This window comes from Panthera tigris, chromosome B2 (genome assembly GCF_018350195.1).
Source record: "Panthera tigris isolate Pti1 chromosome B2, P.tigris_Pti1_mat1.1, whole genome shotgun sequence".
Lineage (NCBI taxonomy): Eukaryota > Metazoa > Chordata > Mammalia > Carnivora > Felidae > Panthera > Panthera tigris.
The window spans coordinates 143057325-143077587 of record NC_056664.1 but is presented as its reverse complement, the minus strand read 5'-3'; the positions used below and the strand labels follow the sequence as shown (position 1 = coordinate 143077587).

Below are 20263 nucleotides of genomic sequence, written 5' to 3'. Positions count from 1 at the left end.
TGGGAACGGGACCTTAAGACCACTGCCCAGAGCACGTTCAGGACTTCCCTCTGTCCTTCCATTCAACCCATAGGCCTGTGGCAGGGGACAAATGGATAATCAGAAAAGCCAGGAATGGAAGTCTCTAAGACCCAGAAACTCATTCGTAAGAGACCACGCCTCTTAGAATAGTCCCCCCTCTTCATTTTTTATGTTTAGAATGGAAGCTCGTAATCTCTCCTGCGATCTGGTCCAGAAGAGCTAAATGCAAGGCCCAGTTCCTTGCTTCGGCAGCACGAGCCACTTACCGTCTCTGAATTTAGCTTTCTCGAAGCTTTGAAATGGAGATGATAATATCGGCTTTAAGATGTTGCCGTGACTGAGGGAGTTCCTATCTACGAATGTGTCTCGAGATGGCCTTTGAAAAGTGTCCTTGTTTAGTAAGCCTAATAGGTCTCTGATTTGCTCCAGTGACATCTTGAAACATCAGTCATTCAGCCTTTAGCTGCACAGAGGAGGCAGAGGTAAGACAGACAATAGGACACGTTGCCCTTCACAAGCAGATGCAGGGAGTGAGCTGGTGGAGTGGAGATGGTTGACACCCACGTGCACGACAGATGTGGGGACCATGTGGCATGGAGGCTGGTGTGATGTTCCTGGGTGATCTGCAGCTTCTGTAACCCCAGAACCCACCTAGAGGTGGGTGCCAGGAGGTCATGGATGCTCTGATGGTTAAGGAGCCATAAAATAAATAGATGGAGATGTGGGAACTACTTCCGGGTCAGAGCAGAGTCCAGACTCTTCCCGTGACTTCATGCTGCCTCTCTAAGAACGCACCGTGTTCTAGGCACAAGGCTGGAAGGGAGTGCTTCCTGCCCTGCTGTCACCACACCCTACCCCCCATGTGAAGTGGGTTCCAGGCCCTGAACTGTCAGCACAGAGCCCGACATGGGGCTCAAACCCATGAACCATGAGGTCATGACTTGAGCCAAAGTCAGATGCTCAACTGGCTGAGCCACCCAGGCACCTACCCCCGACTTTTAAATTCTTTAAAATAGAATTTGGCAGACGAGAACATTCTTTTGTTTGCTTGTTCCAAGTTGCCAACATCCATTCTCAAAGGAAGATCAAAGACTGCTCAGGCCCAAACCCATGGCCTCACGTCCCTGAGACCATCACTTAGCCGAGCAGGCCAGAAGTGCTGACGACACGGCCCCATGCTTTTCCCCAGGCCTCCGATTCACATTAGAAATATTTTTTCCCCAAGGTGCTCCAAAGCAAGGGTATTACGTTGTCTTTGGTTTCTTTCACAGGGAAAGAAATTTTAAAACAAAGGTTTTTGTGTATTCTAGGAACGAAATCACCTCTTCCACCAGAACTTAAACCAGTTACTACATAACTGGTGGTAAACTGAACTCTTTGATATATTTACTACAATAGTTTATAGTTGGCATAGGAGTCTACCTTCTAGAATCACCAACAAGAATGAAAACCAAGAGTGAAACTGAATACAACCTTCCTCGAGCAAAGGTGGCAGAAACCGCTTCCTAAAAAAGTTACAGTACTTCTGGCCTGCGAATGAGGATCACGCTTTATTCCATGAGTCGTACGTAAACGTGATTCGGGTATGGTCTGCCGGGAGAGTCTCCATGTTTGAAAACCAAGTGCCCTTCAAGAAAGCTACACCTTGAAATATTTTTGCCAAGATAAATACTCCGAATACAAAGACATTTTCTTTCGGAGGGAATGAAACAACACAGATTCTAGGAAACCAGTTACAGAGGCCTCTTTTATAGCCATATTTAAACTCGATTGGATCTTCGAAATACTTTAGATAATTAAGTAACTGGTAACCACCAACAGCTCCTGCCAGGAAAGTAGATAAAAAGAGGCCAGGGCTTTGGGAGATTTTTTAAAAGAAAGAAAATAAAGTAAAACGAGGCATATTTGGTATTGTTCAGAATATTGGTTTAGGGGCAGGTAAGTGAGGAAGAGCACAGAAAAGTAAGGGCTTCTAAGCGTTTCTTCGGATGCAAACCCCATCTTTGATCTCAGCGAAGCATCTCTCTCACGTGCCTGCACGTTCTGCTGTTTGGGTCTGAAGGTAAATCGTGTTTTCTTTGGGCTTTGCTATCCTGTAACCGCCAAAAACAAAAATGAGCATTAAAATAAACAATGTTTTGACTAAGAAACTATTGCAAAAGAGAGAGAAGGGAAAAGAAACTATTGCAAAATTGTCCACAGGAATATGTCTCAAAACAAAAGGAGAAAAGGAGGGTAGCAAGGAACACAAAAAGGACCAGCAAAGGGATATCTCAAGAGATGACCCGGTGCTTATCAATGAATTGTAATGACATAGTTTAAAATCTGATAATCAGGGGCGGCTGGGTGGCTCAGTTGGTTAAGCGTTCGACTTCGGCTCAGGTCATGATCTCACAGTTTCATGAGTTCGAGCCCTGCATCGGGCTCTGTGCTGACAGCTCAGAGCCTGGAAGCCTGCTTCAGGTTCTATGTCTCCCTCTCTCTCTGCTCCTCCCCCGCTCATGCTCTGTCTCTGTCTCCTTCAAAAATAAATGAAAACATTAAAAAAAATTTTTTTTAATCTGATAATCAATATTAGCTACCTATTTGGGACCCAAAAAGGCATATTGTCATCAACTAGAAAATGCGTTTACAGTTAAAATAGAGTGTCCCAGGGCACCTGGCTGGTGCAGTCGGTTAAATGTCTGACCTTTAATTTCAACTCAGGTCATGATCTCACGGTCATGAGACTGAACCCAAGTCGGGCTCTGAGCTGACCACAAGGAATGTGCTTGGGATTCTCTCTCTCCTTCTTTTTCTGCCCCTACCCCCCACCACTCGTGCTCTCAGTCTCTCTCAAAATAAATAAATACGCTTTAAAAAAAAATAGTTTTGTCCCTTATCAGTACGGAGACATCCAGAATTTGTCAAAGTGAGGTTTATGAAGCACTTATGAGCTTCATTGGCAGAGCTTATTAACAGCACAGATTCCTGGGTCCCACCCTTCATTTACTAAATCAACAAACCTAGAAGGCTCGGGAATCTGCATTTCAAAAGCTTCTTCTTTTGTGATCCTTCTGCATACTAAGTTTTGAGAATCACCGAGGAGTTTACACAATATGCAAGAAGAATGGAGAAAATCTAAGGTTTATCGAACACCTACTACGTGTGGGGCACATGATCAGTCACTGTCCCCCCACCTTATCTCATTGAATGTTCCCAGCAATCCTCCAAGGTGAGTATTAGTGTGGCTATTTGTCAGGCAAGGAGGTAAACTTCCTGTAAGTTTCAACGACATCCCCAAAGTCATGTGGCCGAGTAGATGACTGGATTTGAGCCCAGATCTCTTTGACTCCCTAGATCATTCTCTCTATGTCACAGGGACTCATGCTCTTTCCTATGGAATCCACAGAGCGAGCCTGGAGGGGGACCCGAGAGGCTACCTCCTCAAGCATTGCTTATTCCTTTCCTTTTTTATTGCTGTAAGAGAAAAATCTGAGACTCCATTAAAGTCCTTGTCCCTGTCACAAGAATGAAAGTTTTAAGTCCCTCTTCCTTTGTAAAGAAAGTCATTAAAGAGTCGGAATCAACAGGGGAACCTTGGTGGCTCAGCTGAGTGTCCAACTCTTGATTTTGGCTCAGGTCATGATCTCACAGTTTCTTGAGTTCAAGCCCCGCATCAGGCTCTGTGCTCACAGCACAGAGCCTGCTCGAGATTCTCCCTCTCTCTCTCTCCCCCTCCCCTGCTCTCACTCTATCTCTCAAAATAAATAAATAAACATAAAATTTTTTTTTTAAAAAAAGAATCAGAACCAACAATTGCTAAAAGGACAGAAGACTGATTTAAAAATAGCTCCCAACTCAGGGCAGTTAGCTCCTGGTGAGCTAGGGACTCGGCCCTTGTTCAGTCAGCATCTCAGACACATGTTCTCAGTCCCACAGTTCAGAACGGCTAACTGCCAACCAAAACCACATATTCGTGCTCTCCAATCTTTCCTCACCCAAAGCCAGTGGCTATTTGTGTCGTGTTTCTCTCTACAGCAGCTCTGGTTTAAATAAATAAATAAATAAATAAATAAATAGATGCACAGATATCTGTGAAGCTCTCCTAAACCACTAAGATAGAGGAAATGGAGATACCAGGGGGCAGGTGTCACTCACGTGAACCCCGAGTCCCCAGGCACCACAGGCTCACCTCCCAAGGTTCTCTGCATCCTCGATGGTCTCTGGCAAAGTGACCCCTTTGGTCTCAGGAAGAAGCAGCGTCACCCCCCCGGCAACCAGGCCCAATATCGCTTCAAACGAAACAGAGTTCACACGGAGCCGTTAGAGCACAGCCAACACCATGTAGGGATGCCGACCGCTAGCTAAAGGGATGGCTAGATAATGCACCTGTGAGAGACACTGGGTGTTTAGAAGTCGGGAACATCTAGGAAACAAAAGTTAAAGCAATAGGATCACTGGGGAAATGTCAGAGTGAGAAAGGGGAATAGTGGGGTGCCTGGGTGGCTCAGTCCGTTAAGTGTCTGACTCTTGGTTTTGGCTCAGGTCATGATCTCACGGTCCACGAGTTCCAGCCCTGAGTTGGACTCTGCACTGACAGCATGGACCCTACTTGAAATTCCCTCTCTCCCTCTCTCTCGACCCCTCCCACCCTCTCAAAATAAATAAATGGGAATAGTGCCTTCATTTTACTTCTACATAAGAATAACTTGGACAGTAACTGATGTTTAAGTGTTAGCAGATTGATTTATTATATATAATGTATATTCCATATATTATAGTTATATATAAAACTATACACATTAGATAATTGCATTATAATGTATTGTTTTATATATAATATATATAATAGTTACCATTTATAAGCTATAATATATACTATAGTTACTATATATTAATATTATATTACTACATATTTGATATGAAGCATAGATAATATATTTGTGGGCAGTGTGGACCTCTCTCGTTTCTCCTTCCCCATCCCTCCTCCCCTCTCCTAATTTCTCCCTTCCTCTGTCCCCCGCCCTCTCCCTCGTGCTATGCCTGGGCCCCGGCACAGCACCTCTCTGCACGTAGATGGCCGTTCTGCCTTCCACCAAGTGGGTCAGCAGGGTCTCGGAGGTCCCAAGGTCTCAGTTTGGGGAGAGAAATTAGAGTCCCCTCCTCCTTCTCTAATCCAACTTCATCACTATCACAGCTGATACGAAACTTCGATTCCCATTTGTCCCTATTTCCGCTGTTAAGCAGCAGAGTGATAATTCAGCATCTTTAAGCCTCCAGCAATTACATGTGAAATGCACAAAAATTAGGAGTCAAATTCGTAAGAAAGGAGGAGGCTGTGTCAACAGAGGCCTCTCAAATTCTGTCCTATGAGACAATTATTGGACTCCAGAGCCATAGAATGTAAGCCTCTGGCCTGCCTTCCAGGAATGGCCTCCTATCTTCCCGTGGAGCAAGACAGAGCGAGCCAGGAGACGGCGACAGGGAAGGCGCCACCCTTGTCATCTGTAAACTCACTGGAGGACATCATCCGCTCATCAAATAGTTGTTGAGTAATCGTGCTGGGCTGGGAAGAAGGAATAATAAACATCCCAGGAAGTCTTACCAAACAAAATGAGGGGCGAGCCTCGCCAAACCTCCATCAGCCTGAAGACCAGGAAGGGGGTGATGATCCCGCCCAGATCACACAGGGAGGAGCACACCATCACTCCAAGGTTCCTGACAAAATAGAGAACAAAAAAGATGCTGCTTCTGTGATCCAACTTTCCAAAGGTTAACCTTATCCTAGAGCAAGCACAGGGAGGGGAGAGAGGCTGGCATAGAGTTAATCCCCAATGGCCAATGATTTTCAGTCAATCATGCTACATAACAGAGCCTCCATGGAAACCCCGACCTGTGGGGTTCAGAGCTTCCAGGTTGGTGAACATATCCATGCACTGCAAGGGTGGCCCACCCCAACTCCGCGGGGACAAAAGCTCCCGTGCTTGGGACCCTTCCAGGCCTCACCCTAGGTACCTCTTCATGTGGCCGTTCATTTATATCCTTTATTATGTCCTTTATCATCAACCAGTAACTTCAAATAAGTGTTTCTCTGAGTTCCATGAGATAGAGCAAATTATTGAACTTCAGGAAGGGGATATGGGAGTCCTGATTTAGACCCAGTGAGTCAGAAGTCCAGGTGACAACCTGGGGCTCGTGCCTGGCATCTGAGGTGGGGCCAGTCTTGTGGGACTGAGCCCTTACCCCGTGGGATCTGCACTAACTCCATGAGGTTACCATCAGAATGGAACAGGATATCCAGGGGGTATCTGGAAAGTTGGAGAACTGGTTGGTGCAAGCTGAGCTCTTCCTTCCTTCCTTCCTTCCTTCCTTCCTTCCTTCCTTCCTTCCTTCCCTCCCTCCCTCTCTCTCTCTTTTCTTTTCTTCTTTTCTTTTCTTTTTTTTTCTTTTCTTTCTTCTTTCCATGAAGACATAGGGAAGGGCAGCAAGAAGGTATTAAGGATGGGAGGATGAAGAAGCCTAGAAGAGAATCAGAGAAATGATCCTACCTGAAAGGATTCTCTTCTTCCCTGGTGATAGTCTTTGCTCTGACATCTACTCTGTCTTACATGAATACGGCCACTTTTGACTAGTGTTTGTATGGAATATCTTTTTCCATCCTTTTACTTTTTTTTTTTAAGTTTATGTATTTGTTTTGAGACAAATTTGCACGCTTTGCGTGCAAGCGGCAGAAAGAGAGAGAGGGACAGAGAATCGAAACAGGCACCGTGCTGACAGCAGACAGCCCAGTGCAGGGCTCAAACCCATAAACCATGAGATCATGACCTGACCCCAAGTCAGATGCTGAGCCGACTGAGCCACCCAGGCGCCCCATCATCATTCTACTCTTAAACTATCTCTGCCCCTATATTTAAAGTGAGTTTCTTGTAGCCAGTATACAGTTGGGTATCACTTTTTTGTCCAATCTGACGATCTTTGACTTTTAATTGGGGTGTTTAGAACATTCATACTTCTTCTGACTGTTGATAAATCTTGCTTGTTCAGTGCTGGGTATTTTTGTATTCCTATAAATAGTCTTGAACTTTGTTTTAAAAACATGGTTAAGCTAGGAACAATAAACTGGGAAACGTTTTATCCTCTAGGATATGACCTTTAAGCTTCTTCTGTGATACCTATTTGCATCTTGGTTGGCTATATCATCTCTCAGTGTTTGCCACTATACCTTTAAACATATTTATGATTTATTTGATCAGTTTTCAACAGGATATTTCTTCTTAGCTGTAAAAAGTATATTGAGGGAATTATATATAAAAATTATCTATCCATGTTTTATGGAAAGATTATAATAGCAAGAGTAGATGTTGAATTTATTAAATGCCTCTCACTGCCAATGGAAATAATACAGAACAGTTTTAATTTGTCAGCTTTAATTTATTAGCTCTATAAAACTCTTTCAATTTATTAGCATGATTTATACTATTAGATTTTCTAATACTGGACTTTGTGTTCCTGAGTAGCTCATCTTAGACATGATATATTATTACTTTAATGTCCCACTATTCTGTTTGATAATATATGGTTTAGGGCTTTAATCAAAATTCTACAAATAATATTTACCTATAGTTTCCTTGTTTTCTTTATCTTTGTTGTTCTTTGATACCAGTATTATGCTAGCTTTATTAAAATTTTTAAAAAATATTTCTCCTTTTTCTATCATCTAGAATAGTTTATCATTGGAGTTTTCTATTAATTACATGTTTTGTAAAATCTCCCTGTGAGACCATTGTGGATTTCCTCTTTATCATTGTTTAGGGACTTCCTTATCTTATTAAATACATTTTTGGCATACATTCAATTTTGTCTGATAAGATTATGGCTCTTGCTATATTTTTGTCTGCATTTACTGATATGTTTTCATGCATTCTTTTCTTTTCAACTTTCCAAGAAGTTGTGCTTCAACTATGAGCAAATTGTTCGGTTTTGCTTTGTAATCAACTCAAGGAGTCTCTTTTTTTAAATAGAGGACTTGAGTCTCTTTGTGTTTATTTAAATGTCAGAAACGCTTGGTCTTAATTCTGTCGTTAGCTTTTATGTCATGGTTTTTACCACTTCTAGTGTCTTATTTTCAATATGTGTTAGTTATCAGTATTTTTTTCTGATAATTTGGAAGGTTTGTATTTTTTTAAGTTCATTTGTTTTTTAGTAATCTCTGCACTCAGTGTGGGACTTGAACTCATGACCCCCAGATCAAGAATCCCATACTCTTCCCACTGAGCTAGCCAGGTGCCCTGGAAGGCTTGTATTTTTATTCCAAATGTTACCTTTATAATTTTATTTAATACATGTAATACTGTATTTCTTTAGACAGTATTCATTAACTTCCTATTATAAACAATTATAAAATTCGTGTATTTCCACTTCCTCCTCAAAGCATCCCTGCCTGCACTGATTTTAGTTAATAGTATCATTGTTTTCGTGTTTCTCCTTACATCTTAAAATATACCTAAAACACTATGCAATTTATCAGCTTTTAATAATACATTTTTCCCCCAAGCTGGAGAAAGTACACAAAGGAAATCAGCTTATCACACCACATCTGACGTTCCCTCTCCTTTCCTGTCCCTGCCTCCGTTAGTTCTGCCTTTCTTTATTGTCAGATTTCTGACATTTTCTGCTGTTTGTACTCAAAACCACATACCCTTTAATCCCCCATTTAATGATTATCAATCTGATATCAAGTAGATACTCCCCCTAGATCTGTGACTCAAACCTTCAGCCCAGTAACTTAATAGAATATTCCTTATCGCTTCCTTCTGAGTCTGTTTTTCCTGTGACACCATGTGCCACTTCAAATCATAGAGTCAACCATTCTTTTATTTCTAGAAGTTTCCTTGAAGGTTTTCTTTTTAATTTCTTGGAGGTTTTTTTTTGTTTGTTTCACTCTTTCTGTTATCTTTTTGGGATGTGTGTATGTGCACGTGTGCGTGTGCATGCGTGTGTGTGTGATCTCCAAGACTTTTAAACTCTTTGCTTATTTCCGTTTCATTTTGCAATTCTCAGATCTACCTTGCCTTTCCCTCACTGTATCGGTTCTCCTTTGCACTGCTTTCAAACAGGTTTCCATTTCTATCATCTGGTCCATATTCTGACCCAAGAACTTTTATCTTGGCTTTAGGCTTTCATTTGATAGAGATGACTCAGGCAGAGTTTGCATTTGGTTGTGGTATTTTGGGTCACCGTTTTCATCTGCTTTGTGATACTATTTTGCTCGTGAGTATTCTTCATTTGTCCTTTGCCCTTTGTTCCCTTTCTCCTTTTCTCTCATGGTCTATTTGCGTAACCGGGTGGATTGTTTTTTTATCATCCATCTTTTCTACTGGGATCTCTTCCTGTATCAGCCGTGTCGAAGAATTTGTGGAGAGGAGCCAGGCCACGTGCCGGGTCAGGACAGATTCTCTTTTTGACCTGGGTCGTATGCGATCAGATGCTTAAAGTCTCTCACTCCCAATCGACAGGGGTCGACAGGACAGAATTGCTCACCGTGGTGGGTCTTTCTCCTCCACCCTGCCTCGCACACACCGCCATCTCCAAGGTCCCTGAATGGTCTCTCGTGGCCTCGCTCTACCTGTACCACCTTCAGCCTCACAAGGTCGGGGGATGGAGCTTACGGGTCCAGCCCCTGAAGCCATCCTGTTACTGCAAACAAGGGACTGTGGGTTGTGCCCTCCCCGGTATGCTTCCTGCTTTGGAAAACTGTTGGCCTTGTCCAATGGTTACTGTCACCATGTGCATCCGTGGAATCTTCCAGACCCTCTGAAACCTCACTGCATTCAGCAGCCCTTCTTCTCACGCTTGTCTTTCAGGGTCATCCTAGGTTTGTTTGTTTGTTTATGTTTATTTATTTTTGAGAGAGAAAGAGAGAGAGCACGAGCAGGGGAAGGGGCAGAGAGAGAGGGAGACACAGAATCTGAAGCAGGCTCCAGGCTCTGAGCTGTCAGCACAGGGCCCGACGCGGGGCTCGAACTCACAAACCGCGAGATCATGACCTGAGCCGAAGTTGGACGCTCAACCGGCTGAGCCACCCCGGCGCCCCCAGGGTCATCCTAGTTTTAAAGTTGGCATTTGCAGCTTTGTTTATTCTCATTTTTCGAATAGCTTCAGTGCCATTTCCAAGAGAAGAAAGAAAAGACGCCGTTATTTTAAGCAGTTACGTTTTAGAGAAGTAAAAAAATGTAATAAGCACACAGAAGCTAGAAGCAGTAGGGAGAGGGAGCTAAGTTCCTTATGGGAAAGCCACATGGTGTGGTGTTTTCTGCATTCGGCCCTTCTACAGGCCCTTGGGGACCGCTCAGGACAGCTCTATTACAGGTACAGAGAAGTACGCTATGTCGTTCCCGTTTTCAGGCAGCCCGTGCCAGAGTGAGGAGACAAAAAGGAGAGACGATTTCCAACACAAGGCAGAGCCTCCTGAAGCCAAAAGAACGTTCTTGACAATATGTGCTGCAGTCAGAAGGTGGCTGTTCATTTCTAAAGCCTCCTGTGAGTAAGAAGCAGGGTCAAGATGGCTTCAATAGTAATTTTTAAATTTGGAGCTCTTGTAAAGTAATAAAGTAACTGGAGTAACCCGTTTTTAAAAAAAACACAAAAAACAGTTTCGATTGGATTCTATCAATTGAAAATATCAGAACTTTCATGACTCTTATTCTTGTGTGTGTATGGATCACATTTAAAGTTTTTTTAATAAAGTTTATTTATGTATTTTGAGAGTGTGTGTGTGTGTGTGTGAGCAGGGGAAGGACAGAGAGGGGGGTGAGAGAGAATCCCAAGCAGGCTCCGCGCTCTCTGCTCAGAGCCGACGTGGGGCTTGAAATCACAAACCGTGAGATCACGACCTGAGCCGAAACCAAGAGTCAGAAAGATGCTTAACCGACTGAGCCACCCAGGCGCCCCTAAAGTTATTTCTGAACTTCTGGCTTCCGTTTCTAGTTATTGAGAATCCTTATCAACAGGCTCTCTGCACAAATGGCTCCTTGAGATGGGTTGCTTGGCTTTCTTTCCCATAGGAGCAGGGACTCAGGCCCTTTGACAGTTAACATTTTCAGCCAGTCCCCTGGGTCCGGTGGCCATGACAATGGAATTGTTTGGCCCAGCTATTTTAGACTCCGGGCTCAGGACTGCCAAATGTGGAAGATTTTCTTTTAATGTGCCTTCATCCCTTTGTACTCAGTCCAAGCAACCTTTTATAGATGAAAGTATGAGACAGAGCCTTTTAATGAAGGGCAGGTGGGGAAGAGGACAGTAAATCAGGGCCACTGTTGCACCTTCTGGCTGACTGATGGGCTCAGATTGCTGTGCAGCTGAGCGATTGGGGAGCTGGAATATTCCTTAGAAACTACTAGCATGATGGCATGAGGAATAGCACACCAGAAAGAGTGACACAGACCGAAGAGACAGTTTGAGGAAATAGACCAAATTCTAACGAAGGTCCGAATTCAACCTTTAAGTAAAGTGGTTAGTTTCTTTTACCCTAAAAATAATCTTCATTTAAAACTAAGCCTCCTAAAACACAGATGGCAGTAAGTCCATACAAAGATGCTCAACATTTTTAGTAATTAGGAAAATGTAATTTAAAGTCACAATAATACCACTACTTCTCAGAATGACTTTGAAAAATAAAAAAAAAAAAATAAAGAATAAAGAAAAAGACAAGTCACAATACCAAGTGCTGATGAGGATGTGGAACGATAGGATGTCTCACGTGGCTGGCGGAACGCAAAATGGCGCAGCCTCTTTGGCAAACGTTCTGACGGTTTCTTATAAATTTAAACACACACTTACCATATGAGCCACTCCTAAGTTTGTGGCCACGAGATACGACAACACGTATCCACTCAGAGACCCGTACCTGAATGTTTATGAGCAGCTACACTGTAATCACTCCAACCTGGAGACAGTCAATGCCAATACACTGGGAAATGGATAAACAAATCGTGGCACACCATTCACACGCCGGAAAAGCACTCAGCGCGCACTCAGAAGGGGCAGAGCACGGACGCAGGCGGGCAACTACGTGATGTCCCCCGTCCCGCTAAGTGAAAGGAGACAAACACCGAGTCTGCCTGCCTTGTGACTTCATTGACATGACATTCTGGAAAAGGTAGAACCAAAGGGACAGAAATCAGATGAGTGGTTGCCAGGTGCTGGAGGTGGGGAAGGGACACGAGGAAGCATTTGGAGATGATGGAGACGTCTCCATACCGATCGTCGCGGCAGGTAAATGAACACACATATAATAAAAATTCAGCAAACTGTGCGTGTTAGAGTGAACTCTGGTCTGAACCTGACTTGGAACGATAAGTCCTCCAGGCCTGTTGCTACGTTTACGGACAAGCATTGTGTCATCACGGGAAAGGCACGGGCTTCTGGTGGGCATCAGGGCAGACGCCCTGCCACTTTCCAGCTGTGTGCCTCTTGCGAGTCCTGTATCCCTCTCTGAACCTCAACTTCCTCATCTGTAAAATGGAAATAATGACATTGGGGGCGAAATGGCACAGCTCTAGAAATGCTTCCTGTGTCACTGGGCCAGTCGGAACTCTGTCTACACAACGTGTGTCTACAGGCACGGATGGAGCTACAGGAGTTCGTGCCACTAGCCGTGGGCTGGGCTGAAACTCAGTCTCCCGCTCTCTCCCGTCTCTATGCAGATGCCTTTTCTCTCATGCCTGCCCTCTGCACAGTCTCCTCCAACCTTTCCATCTCACGTTCTCTCCTACAATCGGGTGTTGACGCGCTCTTTGATGCCCAACCCCCGCCTCGATGTCCAAACGGACCTTGGGGGAGCCTTGAGGAATTGTCTTAGAAGTGCCGGTCCTCGTTGAGCCTGGCTGGTGCACAGCTATTTCAGGGGCTACCCGACCTCCGCCCCCCCCCACCCCACCCCGCTTTGTGCGCCCACCTGACGAACGTGGGATACAGCTCGGCGTTCACCAGGCACACGATTTGGAACACGATGGTGATTCCCATTCGGCCGACGCAAGCTACTGTGATGTTTAGCCAGTGCAGATCTGGACAGGAAACACAGAGGTGGGGATCTCACATGAGGACTGCGGTCACAGAGTTCCCTCCCTCGAGGAGTCAGGTTAAGAAGCTTGGCCTTTAGAGCTGGAAGGGCCTGAAGGACTGTCTTGTCTAACTCTTTCCTTCTGGGATAAGTAAACAGTCCTGAGAGGTCTCAGAACTTGACCGTGACACATGAAGGGGGGCTCCTCTGTGCAGGGGAAAGAACATGCATTTGGAGTCTCAGCTCTGCCTCCTGTCAGCCACGTGACTTCCTTCTTTGTCTCTTGGTTTCCGGAAACACAGTAGGTACACGAAAAATGCAGCCCTTTAGGTACTATCCTGGAGCCGACAGACCAGATTTCTAATCTTCCATCTAGGGTTCATTTCCAAACACATTTTTAAAACCAAAACCCTTCTCCAGATAGTCCCAGATGTGAGCATTAGGGAAGCAAACCTTGTCTCCGCTTAGCCAACAGCTGTGGGCTCTTGATTACATGACGGTCCAGGAAGCCCGTCCCCTGTTGAGGACTGATCCAAGAATTGGGCACCTTCACCTGCTCCACCTGGATCGCCCCAAACACTGACACACACAAGTGGCTCCTGTGACATGCCAGGTCACTTAGAAAGCCTCTTGGGTCACAGCCACTATGCCATCTCAACCCCTGGCCCCAGATATTGGCTGCTCACGGAAGCCTGCTCTGTTTCACTCCACCAGCGTGAGGCTCCCAGGAGAGAGGACACGGTGGCCTTAGGAACGAGCTGGCCACAAGGTCCAGCCCAGTCTCCCCACCTTGTGCTAATCAAGGACGCGCCCCAGCTTCCTAAAGAGAAAAGATGAAGTTTACTCCGTACATAGAGGGAGGGCCTTGCACACAAACTCTGGGGTCTTTAATCTGTTGAGCTGTTCAACTGCCCCGGCTCCCCTTGGCACTGTGGGGCCATCCCTGCCCAAAGCCCCCAGTGCCTCTCTTCCACACTGGGGTACAGTCCAAGGCCACCTCCTGCTAACTGGGCCTCCGTCCATCGCTCCTGCCCCTGCTCTCCTGATTCTGGGTGCAAGGATTCCAGCTGTTCCTTGAATGCTCAGCTCTGCCCTCCTCGGGGAGACTCCCACTCCTGTCCCCCCCCCCCCCGCCCTGGGAAGCACATTCCCTAGACGGCAACACGGCTCATTCCCCTCATTCAGGTCTCCCGAGGCCACCCCTGACCACCACACCAAGGACTAAGCCCGCCACGCTTCGCCTTCTCTTTTTCCCTCTAGAATGCAAATTCTGCAAAGCAAGAACTCTCTGCTGAGATCCCAGGGCCTAGATGCACACTGGCCACAGAGAAGGTACTCGAAATACTTCCTGGACGAGGGAGTGAGTGTTTACCATCTAATGTGACAAGGACTAAATCGAGGCCAAGTGGAGAGGGTGGGGCTGTGAGGGGGACCTGGGAGGATGGGACCACAGAACATGATGCCTGGGCTCTGCCTGCCTGATAATTGAACAGTCTCAGACCTCAAGCTCCCTCTCTGTACCCAGTGCTGTTACTTAAAAAACAACAACAACCACAACAACAAAACTTCTCATTTATCTTTCCAGGGTCCTAGAAATAAGAAAATGCAGGAGAAGGTGGGTAAAATCTATTTCAGATGGCCTCTGCCCCTTTCCCTGTCTTCTTTGTCCTCTCGCCATGCAAGGAGGGGGGAGAAAACTGAGCTGCCTTTTTCCACCTCTTTTTATTTATTTTTTGTATTTATTATTTTTTATTTTCAGCCTGATCTATATCCAGCCTGTTCCTTGAGAAGACAGAGTTCAGGAAACGCTTCCCACAATACCCTCCATAAAAGCTTACCAAAACAACTCACTTAACCAACAAGGCCAGAGCGCAAGCAATGAAACCAGAGAGAATAGCAAATCTGGTTTAACAATCTTCCCAAAGGAACAAAGAGGAAAGGCAATTTGTGCATTGGAAATTAAAACTGATGAAAATGATTCTGTTTTGGATTATCCTGGATTGTAAGAATGAAGGATGAAAGCACACACCCACCGAAATGGCTGGTGTGAAAAAGACTAGCCACACCCCGTGTTGGTGATGATGTGTCACAATTAGACACGTGGGCATCATCGGTGGGAGTATAAATTGGTCCAACCATTTTGGAAGCCTGTTTGCATCTACTTAGGGGTACATATATGCCGCCCCGACCCAGAAAACACACTCACAGATCTGTACCCAAGGGAAATGGGTGCCCGCACCATGACAAGACAATGTGCTAGAATGTTCACTGCAGCTTAGATCCCAAGAGGCAGATGCTGGAAACCACACAAGGGTCAGTCAGCAGTGAGACAGGTAAGTGGCAAGGGATTCATACGGTGGAATGCTGCACAACGATGGAAAAGCACATAAACTACGCTCCGGTGTGATGGCATGGATAAATCTCACAGATGGAATGAGTGAACGAAGCAAGACAAATACACAGGGCACATCTCGTATGGTTCCTTTCGTGTGAACTTCAAGAACCGTTGGAATTAATGCTCAGGGACAGAGGTCAGAGCAGCGGTGATCTGAACAGGGGGGTTGAATATGGATTGTCGGGGACCATGGGGGAACCTCCTAAGGTGCTGGAAATGTGCCACGTAATCTGGGTCATGGTACCCAGATATATACCTATGGACAAACTCATCAGCTTTTATACTTATAATTTGCTCATTGAGTGTATGTTATACCTCAATTTAAAAAACAAAAACAAAAAACGAAAAAAACCCCTTGTAGATGAAGGTAACACCCATCTTTGTCTTTGTTCTTATCCCAGGGGCTCATCGAGCAGCGAAAACACTGTTCCCACAGTTGGATAATTCAGTTCCCTAGAAGATGATGATGGACAGCTCACCGTGTGAGATAAAAATCATGGCGAAGCAGGCTGCCCCCGCCACCAGGTTTGACAGGGCCAACGGGCGGATGAGGCCGCAGTGGTCAATGGTGACGAGGATGATGAAGGCCGCCGGGAATTCAACCAGAGCCGAGTACAAGAAATCCAGGTAGAGGTTCGCACCCGTGGCGCCCACGTGCATGATGAGGCCCTGGTAGAGCACAGAGCTGGTGAACCTGGGCACGGAGGGGAGGCGGAGTGTAAGGCAGAGTGTCTGTGGGACAGCAGGGGGGGAGGATTCTGGCAGCCAGGACAAAGGTCCCTACGAGCTGGAGAGGAGCGTGGGTCCCTTGATTTAGAATGTCCGAGAGCAATCCGAGAAGAGGGGATAATCGTCAGGAAGGACGTCCTAGAGGGACCCTCGGGGAGCAGCTCCTCTCAGATTTACGTGAGACAATGACTTCCAGGACATAAGCACGTGTCCCAGAGACCCTGACTGTTTCCTGCGACCCAGCGGCCTGGCCCCGCGTGGAGCCCTGCACGGGCCTTACTTCGTCTAATCCTCCGGCAGCTACAAGGAGGCGGGCGGGAGAAGGTGGGTGAGAAGGTTCAGTAATCAGGCCTGCTGTATGAGCCGTGTGACCCGAAGTAACTTAGCTAAGCCCTCTGTGCCTCAATTCCCTCATCAGCAAATGGAATAAGGCCTTCCGGGAACACTCAGGCAAGTCCCATCCCGCCCAAACATGGAGACTCGGGCAAAGCGACCTCTCCCTTGTTCCACCCTGACGAGGGGACAGCCGTCCTGACCACGGACGTACAGGCGTAGAGGCCAGGCTTCGTTTAGGGAGATTGGGTCTACTTCAGTGCCACCCACAGGTAAGGTTTGCCCTCAGCAGGACGGTGACCAAAGGAGCAGGGATGAGATACCTCTCTCCACAGCCCTCTCTGCACCCCTTCCCTGCCCCACAGGAAGTACCTGGTGGGCTTCCTGGCACCGGAAGAGCACTCGGCAAAGATGAGCAGTAATTGGCATCGGCGTCTCCCCAAGGTCAAGTACGCAGAGAGAGCAGAGCAGATACCGGCCAAGTCTCTCCAGCTGCACAGTGGCGTTGTCCCCCTGCCTTCCACCCTGTGGAAGCTATCCCCTGTAGCCCACCCCACGACCCATCCTTGCGTCGTCCAGGGGAGAATAGCAGTGTCACAGAACAAGGCACCTAGACCGATAGGGACCAGCTAAGTGGCTCAGAGAGACTTCAGAGAGTTCCACGTGTCCTTTTAGGTGACATTGTATGATTTCGGAGGCTGGACACATTTTATGACACTGTGAGAAGAGACCTCGGTTGACGATAAACTGCTCTTATCCCAGCATCTGGATTGCCCACCAGCTCCAAAACCGAGATCACGACTGATGCGTCCCATTAACATACCCCCTTGTTTTCTAAAGCTGCACGCAGAGAACCACTGGGAGGCTCTCATTTCCAGCCCTGCCTCATTCCTGATTGGAGAAAAGGGTGAAGGCAACGTGAAGGAAGGCGCTCGCCTGTAGCTTGGTGAGTCCAGATAAGCCCAGGGGCCCCCTCCGTGCCAGTTAGCCAGTTAAACGGGAACAGTCACATATTACTGACAAAGACGTTGATTTAAGAGAAAGGAACGGAGAGCCTGAACTTTCCGGTCCCCAAACGGTTCACAAATGTGCAGGGCTGCCATCTTTTGGCAGAACCCATGAACTGCATGTGCGTGTTAAAATGGCACCTCCTGGTACTGAGGGGTTCCCGCGTCTACATCGGACACCGTTCTAAGCTGTTCACACAGGTTATCTCGTGAATCTGCCAACGCGCCTGGGAGGTAAGTCCTATCATGGCCCCACGTGCTGCTGAGGAAGCTGAGTCACGGATAGTGAGGCCTTCTGGAGTCACACAGCCGGAGTTTCTGCACTGAAGGAGCAGGTGGAGGGAAGGTGTCCGGGGTCAGTGCCTTGGAGGCCACGGGAAGGGATCTGGTTTTATCCTCCGCGGATTAGGGAGGCGTGGACAGGGGAGCGACCTGGTCTTTGCCTGCTTTGTGAGCAGCGCCCGGCGGGGGACGGCGGTGGGAGCAGACAGGACAGCTAGGAGGTACCACAACAGCACAGGCAAGAGATCACGACCGTCGGGAGGGGAACTGAGAGGGCAGGTGATGCGAAACGTCAGATTCTGAACACATTTTCAAAATAGAGCAGAATTTGCTGAGGGCTTGGGGGCAGGGGTGTGAGAGCAGACGAGCCGAAGCGCCCCCCCCTTAGGAGGAGTGCGCTAGGGGATGGAAATGGGGGCAGCGAGTGGTAAGGGGAAGAAGGAAGGAGGGAGACAGGAGGGCACAGGCAGCAGGGGTGTTTGCAAAGGCTCCCGGGACCCATCGTGGGGCTGGCTGCCGGACTCGGGGACCAACACGGAGGCGTGGCAGGTGACTGATGGGGCAACGGGAATGAGCCTGGCTGGTGTCTAATGCATTTAGGATGGATTCCGTGCAACAGTGGTTATTCATTCAACCTTCAGCAAATATTTGTGGGGCTCCCATGTGCCAGGCACCACCCTATTAGTTTGAACCCTTAGTTCTAGCAAAACTTTATGTGGAAGCGGAAATGAGTTACACCAGCAGCAGGGGAAGCCCACAGTCCAGCTGTTCAGCCCCAGGTGTTAGAGAAGCATGTCAACGACAAAGCCCCGGTAGTGGGGAGCCGACCCTATGTCCTTTGAGGGAACGGGGTAGAGAACTGCAAGATGGCAACCTGGAGGGAGGCACAGACCCTGGGGGTGGGCAGGGGGTACAAGGGTGAGTCCATTGGTGTCCAAGAGTTCTGTAATCAGTGGATCATAAAGACACAGAAACGCTCAGGGCAGGGTCTCTGAAGTTCTGAGGTGTGAGGAAGGGATCGTCCCCTTTGGAAGCACCAGGAGCCACTGAAATCACCTGCCGAAGTGAAATCAAGACTCTTCTGTTCCCAAAAGACGGACACGTGGGGTTTGAGGCAACTCTGGGAACCCTTCGTCATGTCTCACTCAACTTACTGTTAACCTCGCCGACGTAACATGCTCTTCTTACTAAAAGGATGTCTTTCCCCATTAATCAGCCCTCAAGGGAGAAAAAAAAGACGTCTCGCTAAGAGCTCTTTGCTTGAAATTCATCTAAAAATTCCTTTTCATGCTTCTCTTTTTCCACCGGCATTGCTTCACCGTCTTTTTTGTAATGTTTATTCATCTATTTTTTTTGGGGGGGGGAGGGGCAGAGAGAGAGGGAGACAGAGAATCCCAAGCAGGCTCCACGCTCGGTGCGATCTCATGACTGACCGTGAGACCACGACCTGAGCCGAGGTCAAGAGCCGGCCGCTCAACCCACCGAGCCACCCAGGCACCCTGCTCCGCTGTCTTTAACTTGTACCCCGGCGTCCGGGCAGGCTCACCGATTTTGGCAGGGAAGGCACAGGGAGGGCCCCTTACCACAGGTACATCAGAATAAAGGTGTGTTTCCTCAGTTGTGGCGTGCGGAACAGGTCTGCAAAGGAGGGGCTCAGCTTCTCGGTGACGTCCTCTTCGAGCGAGAGCATCTAGGAGGGAGACGGAGAGCGTCAGCCACATCCTAACTGCGGGGGGAGCCGAAGAAGCCCTCAGAGCCACCCCGCCCCGCGGTCAGCCACTGCCCTTCCTGTGCTCGGCACTCATCACCCCCATTGCCTCCCGTGCCTTCCTGCTTCTCAAGGCAGCCCCAGAAGCACTTTCTAAATCATAAACCCGACCCCCAGATTCAGGGATGTGAGGAAGCCCTTGCCAGCACATCACCTTCAGATCAACAAGTGGCAGCTTCCCATTCTTGCGGGCGATGTGGCCCATTATCTTCATCACTTGAGCGTTTCTCTTCTGCGACAGCAGCCAGCGGGGAGACTCGGGCACACACCTGCAGACACAGATCGTCACTCCGTGGCACCTTCCCCAGAGCGCGTCCCATTTTAAGCCCTGGTCGAAGCGATGTTGCTCTGAGCAACCCACCCGCCTCACGTGGGGACTGTCAGTCCTCAAGCAGCTAGCGGACGAGGATCTGGGCTCACCCTGTGTTGGCTCAGGGGGCGCACGAAGGAGCTCTGCGGGCCCCTCACACTCTCAGTGCCACCTGCTAAGATTTAGGGGCAAAAAGGGAACCACCGCTTTCCTATGTGGCCTGCATTTCATGGAGCAGGGGCCCCATTCTTTGCTGGAAGCTGGGAGCCCTGTTCCTCACCCAGAATGGACGTTCCGTGTGCCCCCCACCCCTTGGGCTACAGCAGGTGTCTCCGTGTAATTCGAGGGCGGTCGAACAAGGCTCGAAATCTCTCCC

General features: G+C 47.6%; 1 protein-coding gene across 2 annotated transcripts in view; it reads right to left on the bottom strand.

Moving 5' to 3' along the window:
* Positions 1-1557: 1557 nt before the first annotated feature.
* The window catches only part of SLC22A1 (solute carrier family 22 member 1), a 30010-nt gene continuing 11304 nt past the window's right edge, over positions 1558-20263 (bottom strand). The window contains exons 5-11 of one of the 2 annotated variants that reach the window (XM_042987465.1): positions 19732-19846; positions 19393-19499; positions 15938-16152; positions 12959-13067; positions 5609-5721; positions 4196-4295; positions 1558-2114 (exon numbers count right to left, since the gene is read on the bottom strand). In XM_042987465.1, the coding sequence (XP_042843399.1) occupies positions 2048-2114; positions 4196-4295; positions 5609-5721; positions 12959-13067; positions 15938-16152; positions 19393-19499; positions 19732-19846 (826 nt within the window). In that variant the 3' untranslated portion in view covers positions 1558-2047. Of the gene's footprint in view, positions 2115-4195; positions 4296-5608; positions 5722-12281; positions 12516-12958; positions 13068-15937; positions 16153-19392; positions 19500-19731; positions 19847-20263 lie in introns of those variants that run through there. The other variant, XM_042987466.1, reaches the window with a different exon arrangement.